Raw genomic sequence first — 18,495 nt, 5'->3', positions numbered from 1 at the left:
GAAAATATGTGCATGTATCGTTCTCATAGAAATGACTGTGTAATATATTTTTAACCGGACCTGAAGACAGCAGCTTTCAGCTGGTTTCTGGACATCAATTGGCAGCATAACAAAGTGCCAACCCCTCATATTAAACATAGTCTGGGTCACAATTTTACAGTTTTGTTTTTTGACAATGAGGGCATGTCATGTTTATGTTGGCAATCTGACTTGCTTCTAGATTTTGTGCCAAAATACCAGTCTGATATACACAAGCTTTGACGTCAACCACAAAAAAATAAGGGAAGCAGTTTCTCCTCCCTTTTTTGAAGTTTATTCAAAGCTTGATTGTGCATTTGATCTTTTTTTATATAACATTTATCTGTGTGTTTGTGTATATAAATAAGAAGTCGAGAACACGCAGAAACAGTTGGTGGAACAGTTGTTGTTGGCAAATAAAATATTTTACTTGGCCCACTTATGTTTAAGGCACAGCTGAGGAAACCTGATTTGGTGTGCCATAACAAATGAAGTTTAAAAAAGTAGAAGAAAAAGAAGAATCTTCATCTGAAATGTTAAATTCGTCCAGTAGGTGGGGGTAAAGTCTGTCAGAATTAAGGACATAACATCTGAATTGCAACACACTCATTAAGCCTGTCTAGAGATCCAAGGCCTTTAAAGGAGAAGTTCACTTTTAAAATGAAAATTCTGTCATCATATACTCACCCTCATGTTGTTTCAAAGCTGTATGAATTTCTTTCTTCTGCTGAACAGAAAGGAAGATATTTAGAAAAATGTCAGTAACCAGACAGTTTTTGGGTCCCAATGACTACCATAGTAGGAAAAAAATATACTATGGTAGTCATTGGGACCCAAAAACTGTCTGGTTACTGATATTCCTCTAAATATCTTCCTTTCTGTTCAGCAGAAGAAAGAAATTCATACAGCTTTGAAACAACATGAGGGTGAGTATATGATGACAGAATTTTCATTTTAAAAGTGAACTTCTCCTTTAAGGCAGTGTAGGTGGATAGCCAGGAATGTTTTAGTTTAGTTTTTGCCAACCATGAGTTTTAGGCTCCATGAAAGTGACTTAGCGAAGAGATGTCAAAACGAAATTGGACCAATCAGCTGTGAGCAAAATAACATGTGTCTGTCGCAATAAAGTCACTCCCTCGATCAGTATCTCTTGATTTTCATGTAAAGCGTGTTGTGGGACTTTTCACACATCAACATAATTAAATTATGCAAGAATGCATTATATCCCGTTTTTCTTTGCAAATTACACCATGACCTTTTTGATTTCTTTATCTAATCTGGCACATGGAAATAGCCCAGACACAATTTCAAGGGATGAACTTTTGAAGAAAACAAGTGTTTGCCTAGTTGTCATCTAAAGTGAAGTCAAGCAGTTCTTTCACTTTTATTGTTAGTTGTTCAGTGAGAATTTCAGTCATTGTGGTTATTCAGAATGCATTGACAGACAGTGACTGTCAGACACTGAAAGCGTCACTCCCCTCAGTGCAATGATAATGAGGGCCCGATTTGGACCTTTCAGAAGGTGCTTCTCGCATATTCCATGAAGCCGTCTGAGGTAAACATCAAACTTTTTGTCTAGCGTTGTTTGTTTTACAACTTATTCTGTGATGCTATGTCTATGTATATCTGTATAGTTAAAGTATAACAGAAAATTATTATAAAATCAAAAAATGATATAAGTATTAATATTGCTTTGCTCTGTTGTGATTTGTCTAGTTACTCTGTGAAATTGTATCAGTGAAATTCTGGTATCTTTGACCTCATCCATGGGATTCATCATGGGATTGTCTCCAGTTTCACAATATCTGCTGATGTTCATATCAGTCCTTTCGCTGAGTGAGTTTTACCATGAATAATATCCTTCATGGAATGACAATATAGACAATATCACATTCTATTTAAAATTGTATTCAAATTTATTTGATTTTTTTTTTTTTTTCAGCAGGCAGGGTGACAAAAGCGCAGACAGGTAATTATTGACCTTAGAACTAGAACATATAAAACATGAACTGAGATTATCGTCATCGGAGTTTGAACTTGTTTGTCTTGCAGCGCCGGTTGCATTCTATCCGTTCGGCTCAGTGGCGGGAGACACTGTTGGTATTGCTTTTGCAGATGAAAACTCCACTCTTGTCGACCTGTGGAGACCTTTTGTGTTCTTTGGCCGCACATACAACAAGACATATGTGAGAATTCAGTTGTTTTGCTAATGCAAATGGTGAATGAGAAAAAATGTGACATGCATGACTAATATCTTTTATTACCCAGGTTAATAATAACGGGTACCTTACATTCAACCAGTCTTCGTCAGAGTACTACCCGAATAACTTTCCCATCAATGGAAGTGAAGACATCATTGCTCCGCTCTGGACAGACTTTGACGTCAGTTTGAATGGCAACATCTCGTATCAGCAGTACTCAAATGGAAGTGTGCTCACTCAAGCCACTCGGGATATAAACCAGTATTTCCCGGATCTGAGCTTCACGGCTACTTGGGTCCTTGTTGCTACTTGGGATAGAGTTGGATACCAATATTACTTAGGCACAGTAAGTTAGTTTGTTAAAACTCCTTCAGGCTCAAGGTTACATTATTCTCAGAGCTGCTGTGACATTCAGCGTTCCCATACTTTGCAGGAAGCATCGTTTCAAGTGGTGTTAATTTCGGGCGGTGATTTGTCTTTCATTCTCATGAATTATGGTGACTGCGCTGCGACATATAATGGGGTGCAGGTAAAACATGCCTCATACTGTACATCAATAGAACAAAATACGCCTATCTCTTCTTGATGTTCTGTCTCAGTAATTAGTAATTTCCTTGTTTGTGCAGGCTGGTTATGACACAGTAAACTCCACGGACTACTTTGTGATTCCTGGATCAATCAATGGGAGTCTTATTCCAAACCTTGTGAACTCCAGTAATGTAAATGTTACAGGTCAATGGGCCTTCAGGGTGGACGGTGGACCAGATCAAAATAATCTACAAGGTACATAATTGCCATCATGTTTAGAATCTTTAGTATTATTAGTTTGTTTTTTATGTGGCATCATATGATGTTTTGGCAATGTCAAAGTCATGAGTTTGATTCAATCACATTCAAAACCTTTTAATCAACCTAAAATTGTATAAAAGCATCTGCCAAATGCTGAAATTTAAATGTTCCTGCAAACAAACAAGCTGTTTTCAAGGCAGTGTTGTGAAATTCTTCATTATTCAAGTCAAATATTATATTCCAATTTGACCTCTTCGATATGTTCAGTATAAAGTATGCATGAAAATGTAAACACTTTTTAACATTAATTATTAATCATGTGCTTTGTTTCCCTCAGAAAATATCTTAGGAGTTCAACTGAGAGTTACTTCATTTTCAGACCTAACAAAGAGTGAAAACATTGAGAATGTTTTAGAGAAAGTAAGTTGTACTTACTAATGGACCGAATATATATATATATATGCATTATATAAAATATATATAATATAAAAAACTTTTTTAATTAATAGACATTCAATAAATTTTGATCTATCAGTCAATCTTTATTTCAGCTACAACAGGAGCTGGTCAAGTCCGGTCTGCCGAGCAGCGTGAGGCTGAACTTCAGAAAAATCCAAAAGACACGACCATAATATCATAAAATGTAACTCATACAAGGAAAGAAGTTCAGCTGGTTCATTTATATCTTAAATCAAATATTAAAATAGGGGATTAAAATATCCCTGCCATTAAAATATCCCTCATTCTGGAAAGTTAATCAGCAAATCTAGCCATTGAGGATGGAAATGCTGTTGCATAACATTTCCCATCAGCTTTGACATTTGTTTCAATTTTGACTTGTTTAATTATGGCTTCAATTTTGACTTGAAATAATTAACAGTGGAATGTCACTCTTCAAGAAGGTGAATGTTTGTATGTCCTCTCACATTCAATGAGGTCTGACGGGTTTAATCTAGATCTGCAGTGTCAATCGTTAAAGTAAACCTGTTATTCCTCTATGGCTCCATTTGCTCGAAAATCAACTTTTTACTGATCCATATCGTGATTGTCTGTTAGAGAGACGGAACCTATAGCTGCCACGTTTTACTTCAATGAATTTGAATATAATGCTATTATTTCTATCTTGCTTACTCAGGAAAAAATATGTATTCAACTTAATAAACATTGAGCTTTTTTGACAACATGCTTATTAGATAGTCAAAAATTCTGAAAAAGATTGTGTTGGGTAAAAAAAATAAAATAATTTATCTTCACCCAATGTCAAACTAAACATGCATAAATGGTCTTGCTTAATTGGTATGGCATAACAATGAATGCATGTTTGTAGATAACACAGCAATAAGCCTATTTGCTCATTTATAGAGATATTATTTATTGAAGTATTTGGCTATTTAGCTTTAGCTGTGCATTTTTTCCTCAAAAAAAGGTTGATGTTATATTGTTTGGTGTGTGAAAACTCAACTGTAACAGTAAATAAAAAAATCTCTATAATGTGAATTAAATCACATGTTCCTTGACTCACCACGAGGGGGAGACAGACGCTTAGAGAGAGTTAGTGAGATTCCAGCATGCTTCATCAAATGCTAAAACTTTGCATTGCTAACAAACTGTTTGTGATTTTATTAGATTAAGAAAGGAGGAAATGTTGTGTTATTTATTAAAACAAATACACCCACATTTATAAGTTGCATTGTACATAACCATGAAGAAGAATTTTATATCGATGCACATGTCAAGGTTTTATGTTGGCGTTGATATTTGAGTTCTTGTATATCTAGTCTACAGTAACAGAGAAAGCGTGTCATTGGGCCTGTCTAAATACACACACTTGACCACTTGTCTAGTTATATGACGTACAGTATGTCCGAAGTATTCAAGTGGGCGTAAAGACCGCAAGTTTTCAAAGATTTTTGTTCACTTACTTAATCACTGCGTTCGCTAGAAGTTTAACTTGACATGACGAGAAAACGGGGCATGTTAGTTTCTGAAAGTGATGAATGATGGGAGACGCTCAAAGTATTAGAGTCCAAAAAGTGTCCGAATACTTTTTGGCTACACTTTTATGAGTAGGCTACTGTGAATTCTGACATACTTCTATTGTCACATCATGTTTTTCACCTACTAAGTAGGGAAGTATCACAGTCAGTTCTCAGTATCAGAGATCATGATGAAGTCATGTCTCCATCTGCTGGTCACACTTTACAAAGAATATAGGCCTAATTAAAATACAATCCATAGGTGTAGCTACTGTCTGTTATGATAGGCCTATGTGTTCTTACCCTATGTTTCATGCATTTGTTTTTGCTTTTTTTTTTTTTACTATATATTTAGCCTACTATTTTGGATAAAAATACATAGTCTCCACAATGTTTCTATTTTTTTAATATACATATTACCTGCATGTACACTACTACACTTCTTTTTCCATTACATTTTGCCCCAAGAACACATTAATATGCAAATTAGATGCAGTGTATACATTGTATTGAATGGCACTACCCATTTATGGCCATTTTACCCACATATTGTATTAAGTAAAATAGTATATAAATTAATTCCATTATATCTTTCATAACGTAGTTGAGAATCATCTTTATTAAAAGTTTGGTTAAAAAAATAAATAAATCCTGAAACCTAAAAACTGGTGAATGAAAAAAAATAAATAAATCCTGAAACCTAAAAACTGGTGAAAAACGTTTTTTTTTTTTTCTTGTTTTTTTTTAAACAACTGAGTCCTGGTGTCCACTACAGAGGATATAGAATAACAAGAATAAAATATATTTTTTCAAAAATGTAATAAAAAACAAAACAAAAAAACAAAACATTTGTTTCTTAGTCTAAACCAAGGGTTCTCAACCCTGGTCCTCGAGGGCCACTGTCCTGCAGAGTTTAGGTCCAACCTTGATCAAACTCACCTGTCTGTAGCTTTCCAGTAATCCTGAAAGGCTTAATTAGCTTAATTAGCTGGCTCAGGTGTGTTTGATTTAGGGTTAGAGCTAAACTCTGCAGGTCAGTGGCCCTCAAGGACCAGGGTTGAGAATGCCTGGTCTAAACAATGTAATGGCATGTAAAAATGTCTGGGTTTCGGAAGGATAGGCTATAGTATATGTTTTTCACTGGATGTATTTATTCAGCTAATGATCTTTGTCTTTACGGACTGTTATTTGTAATATCACCTATCACTATCAGATATTTCTCCTGAAAGGGAATCATTAATAAACGGGCCGTAAAGTCCCCCTGTAGTCAATAATTGTATCCCTTAAAACTCATTATATAACAATTTCATATTTAAACCTCATTTTCCTTGAAAAAACTTTTTTATTCATGCCTTAAAATAGCTTGAATGTAACTGTACACTCTTGCCTCATTTAGTATATGAGGTTCTATGAATATGCAAATGAGCCCTGCCTCCACTCACTCACTCAGCTCAGAGATCCACTGGTTGACGATCACACGTTGATCTGATTGGTTACAAGGTAGTTTGTGACGTCAGAAACACCAGCGATTTAAAAGCGTGTTTTTGAGACTGTCTTTGGTTCACTGCAGTTTTAAGGAGAAAATACTCCGCAATGGTGTCGACTTATGAATTTGCACATGGTTTGTCTTAAAGCTTTAAAAACACCACATAGACATATAAACAACATTAAAAAAAACTTGATTCGCACCACAGGGGGACTTTAAAACATCTCAAGGCTGAAGACGAGAGTTTATCAGAGTGATGGGACAGCGAAGTTCTCGAGTTAGTGATGGTGAGGTGTATGATCACCAACACCCGGAAACGACACGGCGGAGCAACATCTTCATCCGTGCGATGGTGTGATGCTGGTGGTGAGGGAGAGACAGAGGAGGTAGGAGAAGAAGAAGAGAAGGAGGAAAAAGAGGTTCTGGAGACTGACCTCTTTCCTCAGAGCTGCCAGAAAGCATCTGGAGATGTTTCTCCGGGTCAGACTGAAGTGCAGATCATTGAGACACCATCATCAGGCAGCAGCACTGATGCTATTTGATCGTATGTGAGCAACAACAAAAATCACATTTTCACCTAGATATAATTATCCATCAATGGCATAATTTATTATTAATATTTCATATATGTATATTTTTTACATATAATTTACTGTCATATATAGGATGCTTTCAAATAAAAAACATATGGTTTTAAGATATGATAAGTGCATTAAACTTATTTTAATTAAGTCTCTAATGTTATTGCCTGATATTGTAAGATGTTGATTTTCTATGTTGGGCTTTCCGTAAATAACTGTAAAATGTGTAAACTTCAATTTCCACTTTTAACAGATTACATTATGTGCCGCTATGAGCTTGGTGGTCGTCTGGGGTTGATGGGTTTGGTGCCGTTCATGAAGAAAGTCGTGTGGAGGATGTCCTTAAAGGGTTAGTTCACCCAAGAATGAAAATTAGCCCATGATTTACTCATCATCAAGTCATGTATATGATATTCTTCTTTCAGACGAATACAATCTGAGTTATATTAAAAATGTCCTGGCTCTTCCAAGCTTTATAATGGCAGTTTATGTTTTGAAGTCCATCAAAGTGCATCCATCCATCCATCATAAAAGTGCTCCACACGGCTCTGCAGGGGTTAATAAAGACCTTCTGAAGTGAAGCGATGTGTTTGTGTAAGAAAAATATCTATATTTAAAACTTTGTCGACCAAAATAACTAGCTTCCGTCAGACGGCCGTTAAAGTTTTAAATATAGATAATTTTCTTACACGAACAAATCGATTCTCAAAAGTGGCTTCACAATATAACAAATTCAAATTCTCCTGAAAAGCAGCTCAAGTCAGTTCAGTGTGGATTCAGTTCAGTTTAATAACTGTAAAGTTGATCAATTATGCATACATTCTGTATATACAGTGTATTTGTGCACATACATCTACTGTACACTGAAGAAACAAAAGACACAATATAGCACAATATAACATCTGTGTGTAGTTTGGCATATATATGGCTAATCATCTGATGGTTTGTGTGTAAAGTTACTATGCAAAAACAACACTTTAAGAAGAGTTAGTTATGAATGAAGTGTTTGCTTTTGTAAGAGATGTTTGATGTTGTGTGGTTTTGTTTGTAGAGTTTTGAGAAATGGAGCTATAGTACTTGTGAGTACTTGTGTGTAAGCAATTAAAAAAAAATCTAAAATAAGTTCTAAAATTTCTCAATTTGTCCTTTCAAAATGCTGCCTCCTTTTTTTCATGATTTGTTTTTATCTGTTGTTTATTTTGGACAGAATTTACTATCTTTTTTCTCTCAGGTCACTGCATAAGACATGGTGCCAGTGCTCCCTTTCTTGGCTGCCCCGGGACCGTCATGGAAGTGTTGCAAATTAAAAATATTAATTAATTAAATAGATAAAGATTTTTAATAGAATGTATATTTGGTAAGTGCCTTTGTGTCTGTGATTTGTAGTGGATTTCAGCAGGTTTATGAAGGTTTTGAAGGTCTCAGCGATTAGATGCAGATTCTAGGTAACTTTGTACCTCAGCGCTGCTTCTTTACTATAGTAATAGTTATAACCCTGGAGGATGCCATGGAACATAACAGGTAACAAAGTTGAATTCCTTTAAATGTATCCATTGCATACAACTTTCAATATATATGATAAGATGACAATGAAAAATAGTTTAGTAGTTTTTTTTTTGCCCAAATTATATGGCAGAAACAATGGCAAATTTTAAATTGAAATTGTATCAAACTTTATGTAAATTAAGTGAATGTATGGACATTTTAGCAAACATTTGGGTTATAGTTTTTTGTTTGTTTATTTACTTATGATACACTGTAATATCTTATGTTCAATTAAGACCTCAATTGACATCTGTTAAACACTTTTTCTGGTGTCAAAAAGGAAGACAAAAGCTTATAAACTGGAGAAAGATTAAACATTTTAAAAGCTGACAAAGGGCGTTTTAGGGTTTGCTGGTCATTGTGTGTCAGTCTTCTGTCATTTTGTCATCGAGTCGTTTGCTACATCTTGTGAGCATTTCGTATTGTGACTGCAATGTCCCTCTATGAATACAGCTGAAATGTTCATGTTCTGCAAATGGACAGAAGGTGGCGATAGAGAAACATATTCGCCTTCACTGCATGGTCTAAAGACCTCTAGTTTAATCACAATGTGAATGACATGCACATGTAAAGCGTAAAATACTATCGTCATCATTTCTTTCAGGATAGTTTATTTTCACGCTTCCTCGCCTTTTAAAGGTTAGGTTATATGTTAGTTTACTATAGTTTACAAATAACTTAATTATATATAAAACGCTAAAAGACCTTAATACAATTATATTCAACAGATTATAATCATATACATTTATTTGTTTCACTATAAAATTTATAATTTAATAATAGTCATAAATATATATATATTATTAAATTATAACATTTATAGTGAAACAAATATCTCCAGTGTAGACATAGTTTATAATTTGCATTAACTTCTTTTCTCTTTTTCAGATGTTCTCGTAAGATGAATATTTAAAACAGCCAGAATAGCAGTAAGTTTAGCAGTAAGTTTAATTTATAGTAGCCTAATGCAAAAGCTGAATAACGGAACACTTTCCCCAAAACAACACAATTCTGTTAATTTTGGTTCTTCTGACGTATCCATTTGTAAATTCAAGCGAAACTTCATTGAGTTCGGGTGATAGAAGATGTACTGTACATTTGCATAGTGTGTGGGGGGCGTTTCATCAATTGGACTAATTTCATGTTAAGTGTTCATTAACTTCTGTCTAAACTAAACATCTCATTTTATTGATTTGTACCTTATTTTCCTCCCAAAATATTTAGATGTTCATATAGGGTTAGTTGTTATCAATGAGGTTTTGAGTCAAAAGTCCAGTTGCACAAATTATTTTTTTCCCTCTAGGAGCTGTTTTGTGTGTTGGTTTCAATTCAGTTCAGTCGTTTTACATTAGAATAATGCTGTGATCCAAATTAAAATTCCAGCATCACCATATTTTTTGCAATGGATAAACCAGAGAACACAATAAAAAACACACTAACAGGATAAGTTGTCACGCGTGTTTTAAAATGCTTGCAATTTATTATTTACAATATTTTTGGACCAAAATTTGGAATTTTGTTATTTAATTTCTACTGTTTACAACCGGTTATGCTATTTCAATGACAGGGTCCTGTGTAAAAAAAAAATATAATAATAATAATAATTAAAAAAAAAAAATAGCACAATGACAACATGCCCCACAATTATTATTTTTTTTAACTGCGCATCACAAGGAAAATGTTATACAGCTTTGTTTATTTAGTCAATGCGTTGAGGCTTGTATAAACTGACCTACACTGAGAATATTCTATATGGAGTTTAAAGTGTGACAACCAGCATCTCCTCTATATTCTCATTATTTTATTTAGCCTACTTTGTTATACATGTATACATGTATACATATATATATATATATATATATATGTATGTATGTAGCCTATGTATGTATGTATATAGGGCTAGATATGTTCTTTAGATAAATCTTTTTTTTTTTTTTCTTTTTTTTTTTTTTTTGTATTTAAACATAGTTTGTGTTCAGCTGCCTTGGATCCCAAATGCTTATCACATGAATGATCTCTACGCATATTGGATGAAGTTAATTGAGGAGAAGTGTGACAGTGGGAGGGGTTGCCAACCAGCAGTTCATTCACTGCACAGGTTAAATAACCCTCCCCTGATGCCTACTCGGGCACTCTAGGGTAAACCCTCAGATACGAGCACACTCAGCAGGTTTGATCGGCGAAACTCAGCTCGCTTCATGTTTCTAGAGGGAGAACGGATTATGAACGCGTTTGGGCAGCAGCCGTCGAGCCAGCAGACCAGTCCCCTCCAGCACCACAACGCGCAGGACATCCTGGACATGACCGTGTACTGCGACACCAACTTCAGCATGTACCAGCAGAACCTCCACCATCACCACCACCACCACGCGCAAAGGCCACCTGCGCATCCTTCCAGCTACGCACTCGGCGAGTACACCTCGCCCACAACCAACCCTTACCTGTGGATGAACAGCCCAGGTATCAGCTCTTCCCCGTATCTCTCAGGCCCGAACGGAGGGTCTTACATACAGTCAGGATTTGGGTCGAACCAGCGGCAGTTTCTGCCTCCGCCCACCGGCTTCGGAAGCGCAGATCTCGGGTGGCTTTCCATTTCAAGTCAGCAAGAACTTTTCAAGATGGTTAGACCGCCGTACTCATATTCAGCGCTGATTGCGATGGCTATTCAGAACACTCAGGATAAGAAACTGACCCTCAGTCAGATTTATCAGTATGTGGCCGACAACTTTCCTTTTTATAAGAAAAGCAAAGCCGGATGGCAGAACTCCATAAGACACAATCTGTCCTTGAATGATTGCTTCAAGAAAGTTGCGCGGGATGAGGACGACCCTGGTAAGTTTGAACGTTCTTTTCTCATAGACATAGATCATAGAAGTTGGTGTTAAATTGTAGCCTATGTGGAATTGGTTTCGCGTGCATAATTACGCTTTGCGCACTAACATTTTTTGAATCTTTTTTTTTAAGGTAAAGGAAATTACTGGACTTTGGATCCCAATTGCGAGAAAATGTTCGATAACGGCAACTTCAGAAGGAAGAGAAAAAGAAGAGCTGATGGAAACGCCAGTGGCCTGTCTGTGAAATCCGAGGAAGCGCTCAAATTGGCGGACACGGCGAGTCTGATGAGCGCGTCCCCGCAGAGTCTCCAAAACTCTCCGACCCCCAGCGAGCCCAAATCATCCCCCTCACCGTCCGCCGAGCACAGCCCGTGTTTTAACAACTTTATCGGTAACATGAACTCGGTAATGGCGGGAAACAGCAACGGGATCAGAAGCAGAGACGTCAGCTCTGGACACTTGGGGGATTTTACGCACGGCATGTCTGGACATGAACTCGCCCCTCCATCAGAACCCGGTCATCTCAACACCAACAGACTCAACTACTACTCAACATCCCATAATAACAGTGGCTTGATCAACTCGCTCTCCAACCATTTCAGTGTCAATAATCTCATATACAACAGGGATGGAACCGAAGTTTAGGGGCGCTCAAGTTCATCGAACCTCTAATGTGCTCTGTGAGTACATGGTCAAACTGTTCTTACAATAGACTTGATTTCTATACACTTTCACCTCAGTTGCACAGCTTGAAGATCATTTCAGTGGGGTCTGTGGTGTCTTGGACGCATCAGCTTGGCGTGGGTTTGCATCATTTACATGTATTCTGCCTTGGCTAAATGAGAATTCTGCACCAAACTGTGATACTTTACATGTCCACAAATGTCTGTTTCCTAGGCCACTATAACAAGTGCCTTCTGAGATGCAGTTTTTTTTGTAGAAGAAATGTTGATATATTTTATTTAATTGGAATGTTTCTGATTTGTAAATAAAATGTGCATATATCTGACATGTCTGTAGCTTCTGTTTCTGTTTATTTGCTATGATGTGCATGAAGTTCTGTCTCAACGGCACAACAAACACAAACACCTAGTGCATCTCAGTGTGTTCCCACGCGATCAGCGGGTGGCTGTAGAGATGCACAAAACCATAACAGCAATTAACATGTTTGCATGTTTATGTAGTTTGTTTACAGTTGCGTGCAATTATATATAGTTTGTTTGCAGATGGCTGCAATCAAACTGGCAGTTTAAAGACAACTTTTAATTAGCTTTTGCACTAAAGTACTGTTCAGTTTTAAACAGAAGCACTGAAATTTAAGAAAAAAAAAAGATTTGTTCTGAAACCCTACATTTTAAAGTCATGCAGCCCCCATATTTTTTCCCATAACAGAACAGATCAACCCCAGCAAACATATTGAGTTGACAATTATTTATCAAAAGAATTTCAGGTTTAATCGAGCGTTTGAATTAATCCGTGCCCCTGCTGGGTGTTCTCCTAATTGCTTTCTGCAAAAAGCCAGACACATTTAACTCTTCGTTGTCCTCATTATCTCAGGGGAGTTTTTCAGCAGCATGCAGGACCTGTTTATTTACTGTACAACCACTGGTGCTGAGTGGCACAGACTCAACTGGGTGATGGAGTAAATGGGCTTATGCCATCTGCCGCTCTATCCAGAGATTCAACTTCCCCTTCTTCCATTAACTCAAGTCCAGTCTGAGCTGCACGAAAGCAGAAGGTGAGACTGAGACATGTTCCGCCTGCCACTTTGAATGCAGGCAATCGACCATAATCGAAGTCATTCATCACAGCTTCATATCTGGAGAGTTCAAAAGTTCAACTGTTTGTCGGGAAGCTTTTATTTCTACTCTGCTTATTTGAGTGAGTTTCACATTATCCTCACTCTTTAAAAAAGTACAGGTTTTCCAGTGGTTCTTTGGAGATTAACAAAGTGCAGCATTTTAAATTCTCCAAACATCATGGAGATGTTTCTAGGTTCTTTAAAGCACTTTAAATGACTTTTCCAACAAAAAGGTTCTCCTAGCATCAGGCTGTAAAGCTCCTTATTATTAATCTTCAATTTTAGGAGAGAAGTTCTCTTTAGATGGTTACAAACCTAGACTTTTGCTGTGTGATTGGGTATTTTATATTCGTTTTGGGGGCCTGTTCACTCTGCTCTTATTTCAAAGTCAATCCACTGCATGCCCCGCTAAGAAAGAAAATGAAAATAAACTGAAATACAACTCAATTGGCTCTGTTGTCTGGGATAAAGCAGAACTGACAGGAGATTCGTGTCAACAGTGCTGGAACACGAACGGTTTTGGCATCACCAGAGACACCCTGCTGCTCTCTAGTGAAAACACAGAGATCTGGGAACAAATGAAAGCACTCGGAGCGAATTTCCCTCCGTGTGTCTTTATTCTAACAAAGGACATTGTTGTTCCACTATATTGCAGGATGGATTCTCATAGTCAGAATGAGAAGTACATAATTGAAATGGACACAAATGATATGTACAGACACCTACATGCAGTCAGTTTTATTAATTTAGCTATAAAACACTATAAGGGTTAATGACAAATCAAACTAAGGTGATAAAAAGGAAATGTATTTTAAAAAAAATACTTTAGTTCAGTTTACATGTGCCTTAAGTTCTTCTTTACATTACATTTCTTACAACTGTCATTCATTTTTGTAGACAAAAAATGTCTACACAAATGTATTTAATGACTGTGAGGCACAGCATTATTATTTTCATGTTGACTGACACAGTCGTGACCAAAAACCACAAAAATAAATAGGCCTAATTAAAACGTCCCGCTATGGAACGACTGGGCGCTTCTTTTTTTATTAAACGGATAAGCACAGCCGTACAATTGCAATTACAGTAAAATAAATTAGATGTGCATTTGGTTTAATTCATCCTGGGATTCGATTGTTTCTGTCCATTTGCGTGAATTATTGTGCAAACTGACGCGTCCAATGAGACGCGATCGCGCGCGCGTGCGCATTCTGTTTCAGATTGATACCGAGCATCGATACTTCAGTAATTGCTGACGCTAAAAAAAGCAATAACATGAATTAGCCCATACTAATGTGACGTGAAGAAACTTAGTGCTGCATGTTCGTACACTACGGGTAATTAGGCTTAACTTGGTTCACTTACCTCAGATTCTGCCTGATTTCAGTTAGCTTATAATAGCTATTAGCTAAATGACCAAATCAATACACACTGGTGTAAAACTCGTTCACATTTGAAACTAAACAATTTTATGTTGTAAACGGTCTTAAATTGTGATTTGTTTTACTGGCAAGTGGCCATAGTTGCAGCTTTGCCATTTTATTGGAGAAAGTTGTCACATGCTTTATAAATTATATAATTTTAGGTTTTATTAATTACATTATTTGTTGGTCAAAAATGTGTTGACATGTTTCTTATCCTTTAAAACTGTTTCTTATTTCTCACTGATTCATGTGTTCAATGAATTGTTAGCCTACTTTTTTTCCTGGGCAAATAACATCTGAGTAGTTTCAAAATGACTTGGAAATAAACCCTGAAAAAGAGTCACTTCGGGCAAGGAGTGTGTGAAATGTAACTTTTCTAATTACTAGAGAACTGAATATATGAAATTCATGGAAACACTCAACAATGTATTAATTTCATCACTATTGTGTGGTGTCTTTCTATTCTTGCATTTATAAAAAGTTTGTGTTGTGTATTAAATAATGAATATTTGCCCCACAGATGGACAGTGACTTGTCACCTTGCTGACCGTGGGGCCCCTGGGGGCCCTCACACTTCACCTTTCCCATCTCTCAGGTGCCAGGCCCCTGTATGTAAGGTGAGGATGCCCTGGGGCAGGGATTGGCCTGCATGCTTGTCTCTGGGAGTCTCAAAGGGTGCTGATGTTCTTCTAGTCCCCCTCCTATGAGGAAAGACCATAATCAGAGGTTTAAACTCTTTGGTCACCCATCACCCTAAAGCTTCTTCATCGTAGAGACTTCAACTTTGAGACTTCAGTGCATTAGGTTTGACCAAGATTATTCTAATCTAATCCAATCTGATAATCTGATATAATCTAATCTAATCCTGTTTTCCCATAGCAGGAAGAGGAAATATCACTTTCTACTGACATCTGACCCTTGCACGGAAATGCCGGGAAAACAAGGACAATATATAAGGTGAGGAGTTTGTGGCACCAGAAATCATGCATTAGTTTATTAAAATCAAGGCATTTGACTATACAATGCTGTGCGGATGTGGACAAAAGTTTGTGCTATTCAATTCCAAAATAGTTCACAAATCAGGAACTAAGCGCTCGATCAGTGGGTTTGTAAAGATAAACAGAGTTTGGTGTGGAGATCTGCCGCTCTTGAGGAATCGTGTTACCGTCAGTGCTGATAAGACTCGGCCTGGGGAAGTGCAGTCACTCAGCGACTCAGAGATTGAGACCGAACTGATGAGTTACTGGAGGATAGTGTTGCACTCTGGGATGTGTGAAACGCCACTGCCATTAGCCGAACAGATGCTTTTACCTGTTAGGGACATAGGAACACAGAAAAGTGTATCCTAGGTCAAGACTTTGAGGTTCATCAGTTATTCTAGACTAAACCTGTTAACTTAGGAATCAATTGATTAAATGCACACTACAAGTCAAATGTTTAAATACGATTTCCTATATTTCAGAATAACATTTGTTTGTTCAATCAATCAATGGGGGAAAAAAGGGCGCAGACATGTGAACTTCTTTCAGTATTATTTAAAAAGTATATTAAAAAGTTTGAGAATGATATATAGTTATTATACTTTTGAAGGACTTCATTATAAAACATCCTAAATATGTTTTAATTATTTTAAACACACACACACACTTATATACAGTATATATATATATATAATTATGTTATATATTAAATATGAATGCAGTAAATATGAATAATAAATAAATGTTTAAAATATTTTATATAAATATAATAATTAAATAGTTAAAAAATGTTTCCTTAGTGAAATTCATACAGTTTATATTTGTCCACAAAGCTAATCTGAAACATTTCAGCATTAAGGCTTAAGATCTAAGAACAGACATTCAGTCAAGTGTGTCTAAACCTCTGTCTTATACTGTATATCAGAGACAAATCACCAGTTATATTAGACTAAACCTGTTCAGTTGCATTAATAGTCTCTCTGAAGTCAATCAGTTTGATGTAATGATGAATTATTGATAAAACATTAATAGAGCTAGACTTTATGAAGAATCAAGTCTGTGCGATGACCACAATGGAAAGACCTGACCTGACCGTTTTATCTCCTTTATAAAGGATCCATTTGATGCATGAACATGATACTATTACAGTCAGGTCTATCAAAACAGACCCATAACTCACAGTAGTGATGGTTCAGTCGTCCTACGGTCTGTTCATCATTGTCAAACCCATAATACAGTAAATGTTGTGTCTAGATCCTGTGCAATGTGTCCAGCCTCGTAACTGAGCTTTATCGCCAAACCGTCTGACCTGAAGAACATGATAGTTTCAACCTGACGTTCAACATCTGTTTGTACCAGTCAGCAGGAATTAGGGAGCTAATATCTCATATCGCCGCGAGATCTCTTGAGGAAGTTAAATGTTTAAGGGCGCAACATGCTGTCGTTCCCGACTGTGGCTGGGCTCCTCGCAGCTCTGTAAAAAACATGTAGCATACATTTGATATCTGAGGATAATGCTGGCATGACTGGCAGGACTCTGGTATGGTTTCATCAGACTCCTTACTGGGCCCATAAAAGAGGTAATGTATGGGCTGATAATGGCATGAGATCCAGAGATCCATATGGATGCGTTTATATAGAGCCAAACCCATATAAGCTCTCTGAACTGTCACCACTTGACATGCAAAATGATTTAGGGAGGTTTCAGCCACTGTGTTGGGAATATTGGTGTGTGATAGGACTGATATATGGCTACTGGGAAATACTGTGTGCATCAGTGACATCAAAAAATGGCTATGGAACACGGCATCAGTTTGAAGGGATTTTCACACCCTCATGCTGAGCTCTTCGGGTTTATTTAGTTTGATGGATTGCAATGAGTTTTAAGTTTGAATTGACTTTTCTAGAGTTGTGACAACCATCTTAACCACATAGAGAACTTCTTAGCATCATGGTGGTGAGTTTGCTACACATTGTCTTCAGAAAATGTACAAAAGTTGACTGACGGTGTGACTGTTTATAGCTATTTTTGATTGGCCATTGGGCTATTTTTTTTTTGTTTTTTTTTGCAGACCTGGCAACCCTGCTTGAGACATCCATCATTTTTAGATTAATAGTGATGTAAATGTTGCTGTATTGAGGGCAAATCTCATGAAACCTGTCAACATTAATTGGTCATATAAAAACAAATGAGAAATTTAGCATTACCTTTAATTTTACCTTAATTCTAAATTTGCTTAAATTCAATTTATGCAAATGTTTGATTTTTTATTGTATGACTTAAATGTCAAAATGGTCCATTTAAATGTTAAAATGATTATTTCCTAGTATTTATTTATTAATTTTTTTAATCATATTTATCTAATGAGAATTGAAGAAAATAAACTGAACTTAGGGATTTAATATGTAAATGTTAATGCAAATGAAAAATAAATATCTCATTAGCCCTAAAATAGGATTTATTTTATTTATTTGATATATATTTGTCACATTTAACCCTATATTACCTATATATGTTATACATGTTTTTGTGAGATTCACTTTTGATTTATATTGTTGCTGTTTTTTTGAGTTATTCTCTAAAAAAGTATGCGTAGGTTAAATAAATATGATTATATATTTTGTAGACTATAGGCAGTGGATCTTTTAGGCTGATGTGTCAGTGATCATGTAGTCATGACTGAAAATATGCAACATTTTTCTTTTCAAATATTACATATACAAACAAACATGCACACACAACCATACATGTTTACTATTATTACATCATTATTATTATTATTATTTTGAAAATCTTATTATTGCACATTTTTATAATTTTTTTTTTTTTTTTTGTGCAATTTTTGATATACTTATGATA

General features: G+C 36.2%; 2 protein-coding genes across 3 annotated transcripts; both read left to right on the top strand.

The window, feature by feature from the left end:
* Positions 1–1,210: 1,210 nt before the first annotated feature.
* On the top strand, positions 1,211–4,503 carry LOC307147443 (sushi, nidogen and EGF-like domain-containing protein 1). 2 transcript variants are annotated; one of them, XM_079852174.1, is made up of 9 exons: positions 1,211–1,573; positions 1,735–1,854; positions 1,961–1,987; positions 2,071–2,204; positions 2,287–2,565; positions 2,653–2,748; positions 2,846–3,002; positions 3,346–3,428; positions 3,560–4,503. In XM_079852174.1, the coding sequence occupies exons 2-9, from the start codon at positions 1,785–1,787 to the stop codon at positions 3,638–3,640; spliced, it is 927 nt and encodes a 308-aa protein (XP_079708300.1). In that variant the 5' UTR covers positions 1,211–1,573; positions 1,735–1,784; the 3' UTR covers positions 3,641–4,503. The 2 variants fall into 2 exon arrangements, with proteins under 2 accessions (XP_079708300.1, XP_079708299.1); XM_079852173.1 differs by lacking the exon at positions 1,211–1,573 and having other exon boundaries at positions 1,739–1,854; positions 1,964–1,987.
* Positions 4,504–10,739: 6,236 nt separating this feature from the next.
* Positions 10,740–12,332, top strand: foxi1 (forkhead box i1). Its single transcript, XM_079852136.1, has 2 exons — positions 10,740–11,428; positions 11,561–12,332. The coding sequence occupies exons 1-2, from the start codon at positions 10,795–10,797 to the stop codon at positions 12,073–12,075; spliced, it is 1,149 nt and encodes a 382-aa protein (XP_079708262.1). The 5' UTR covers positions 10,740–10,794; the 3' UTR covers positions 12,076–12,332.
* Positions 12,333–18,495: the final 6,163 nt, after the last annotated feature.

Source organism: Squalius cephalus (assembly GCF_949319135.1).
Source record: "Squalius cephalus genome assembly, chromosome: 19".
Taxonomy (NCBI): domain Eukaryota; kingdom Metazoa; phylum Chordata; class Actinopteri; order Cypriniformes; family Leuciscidae; genus Squalius; species Squalius cephalus.
This window is presented reverse-complemented; position numbering and strand designations above follow the sequence as displayed.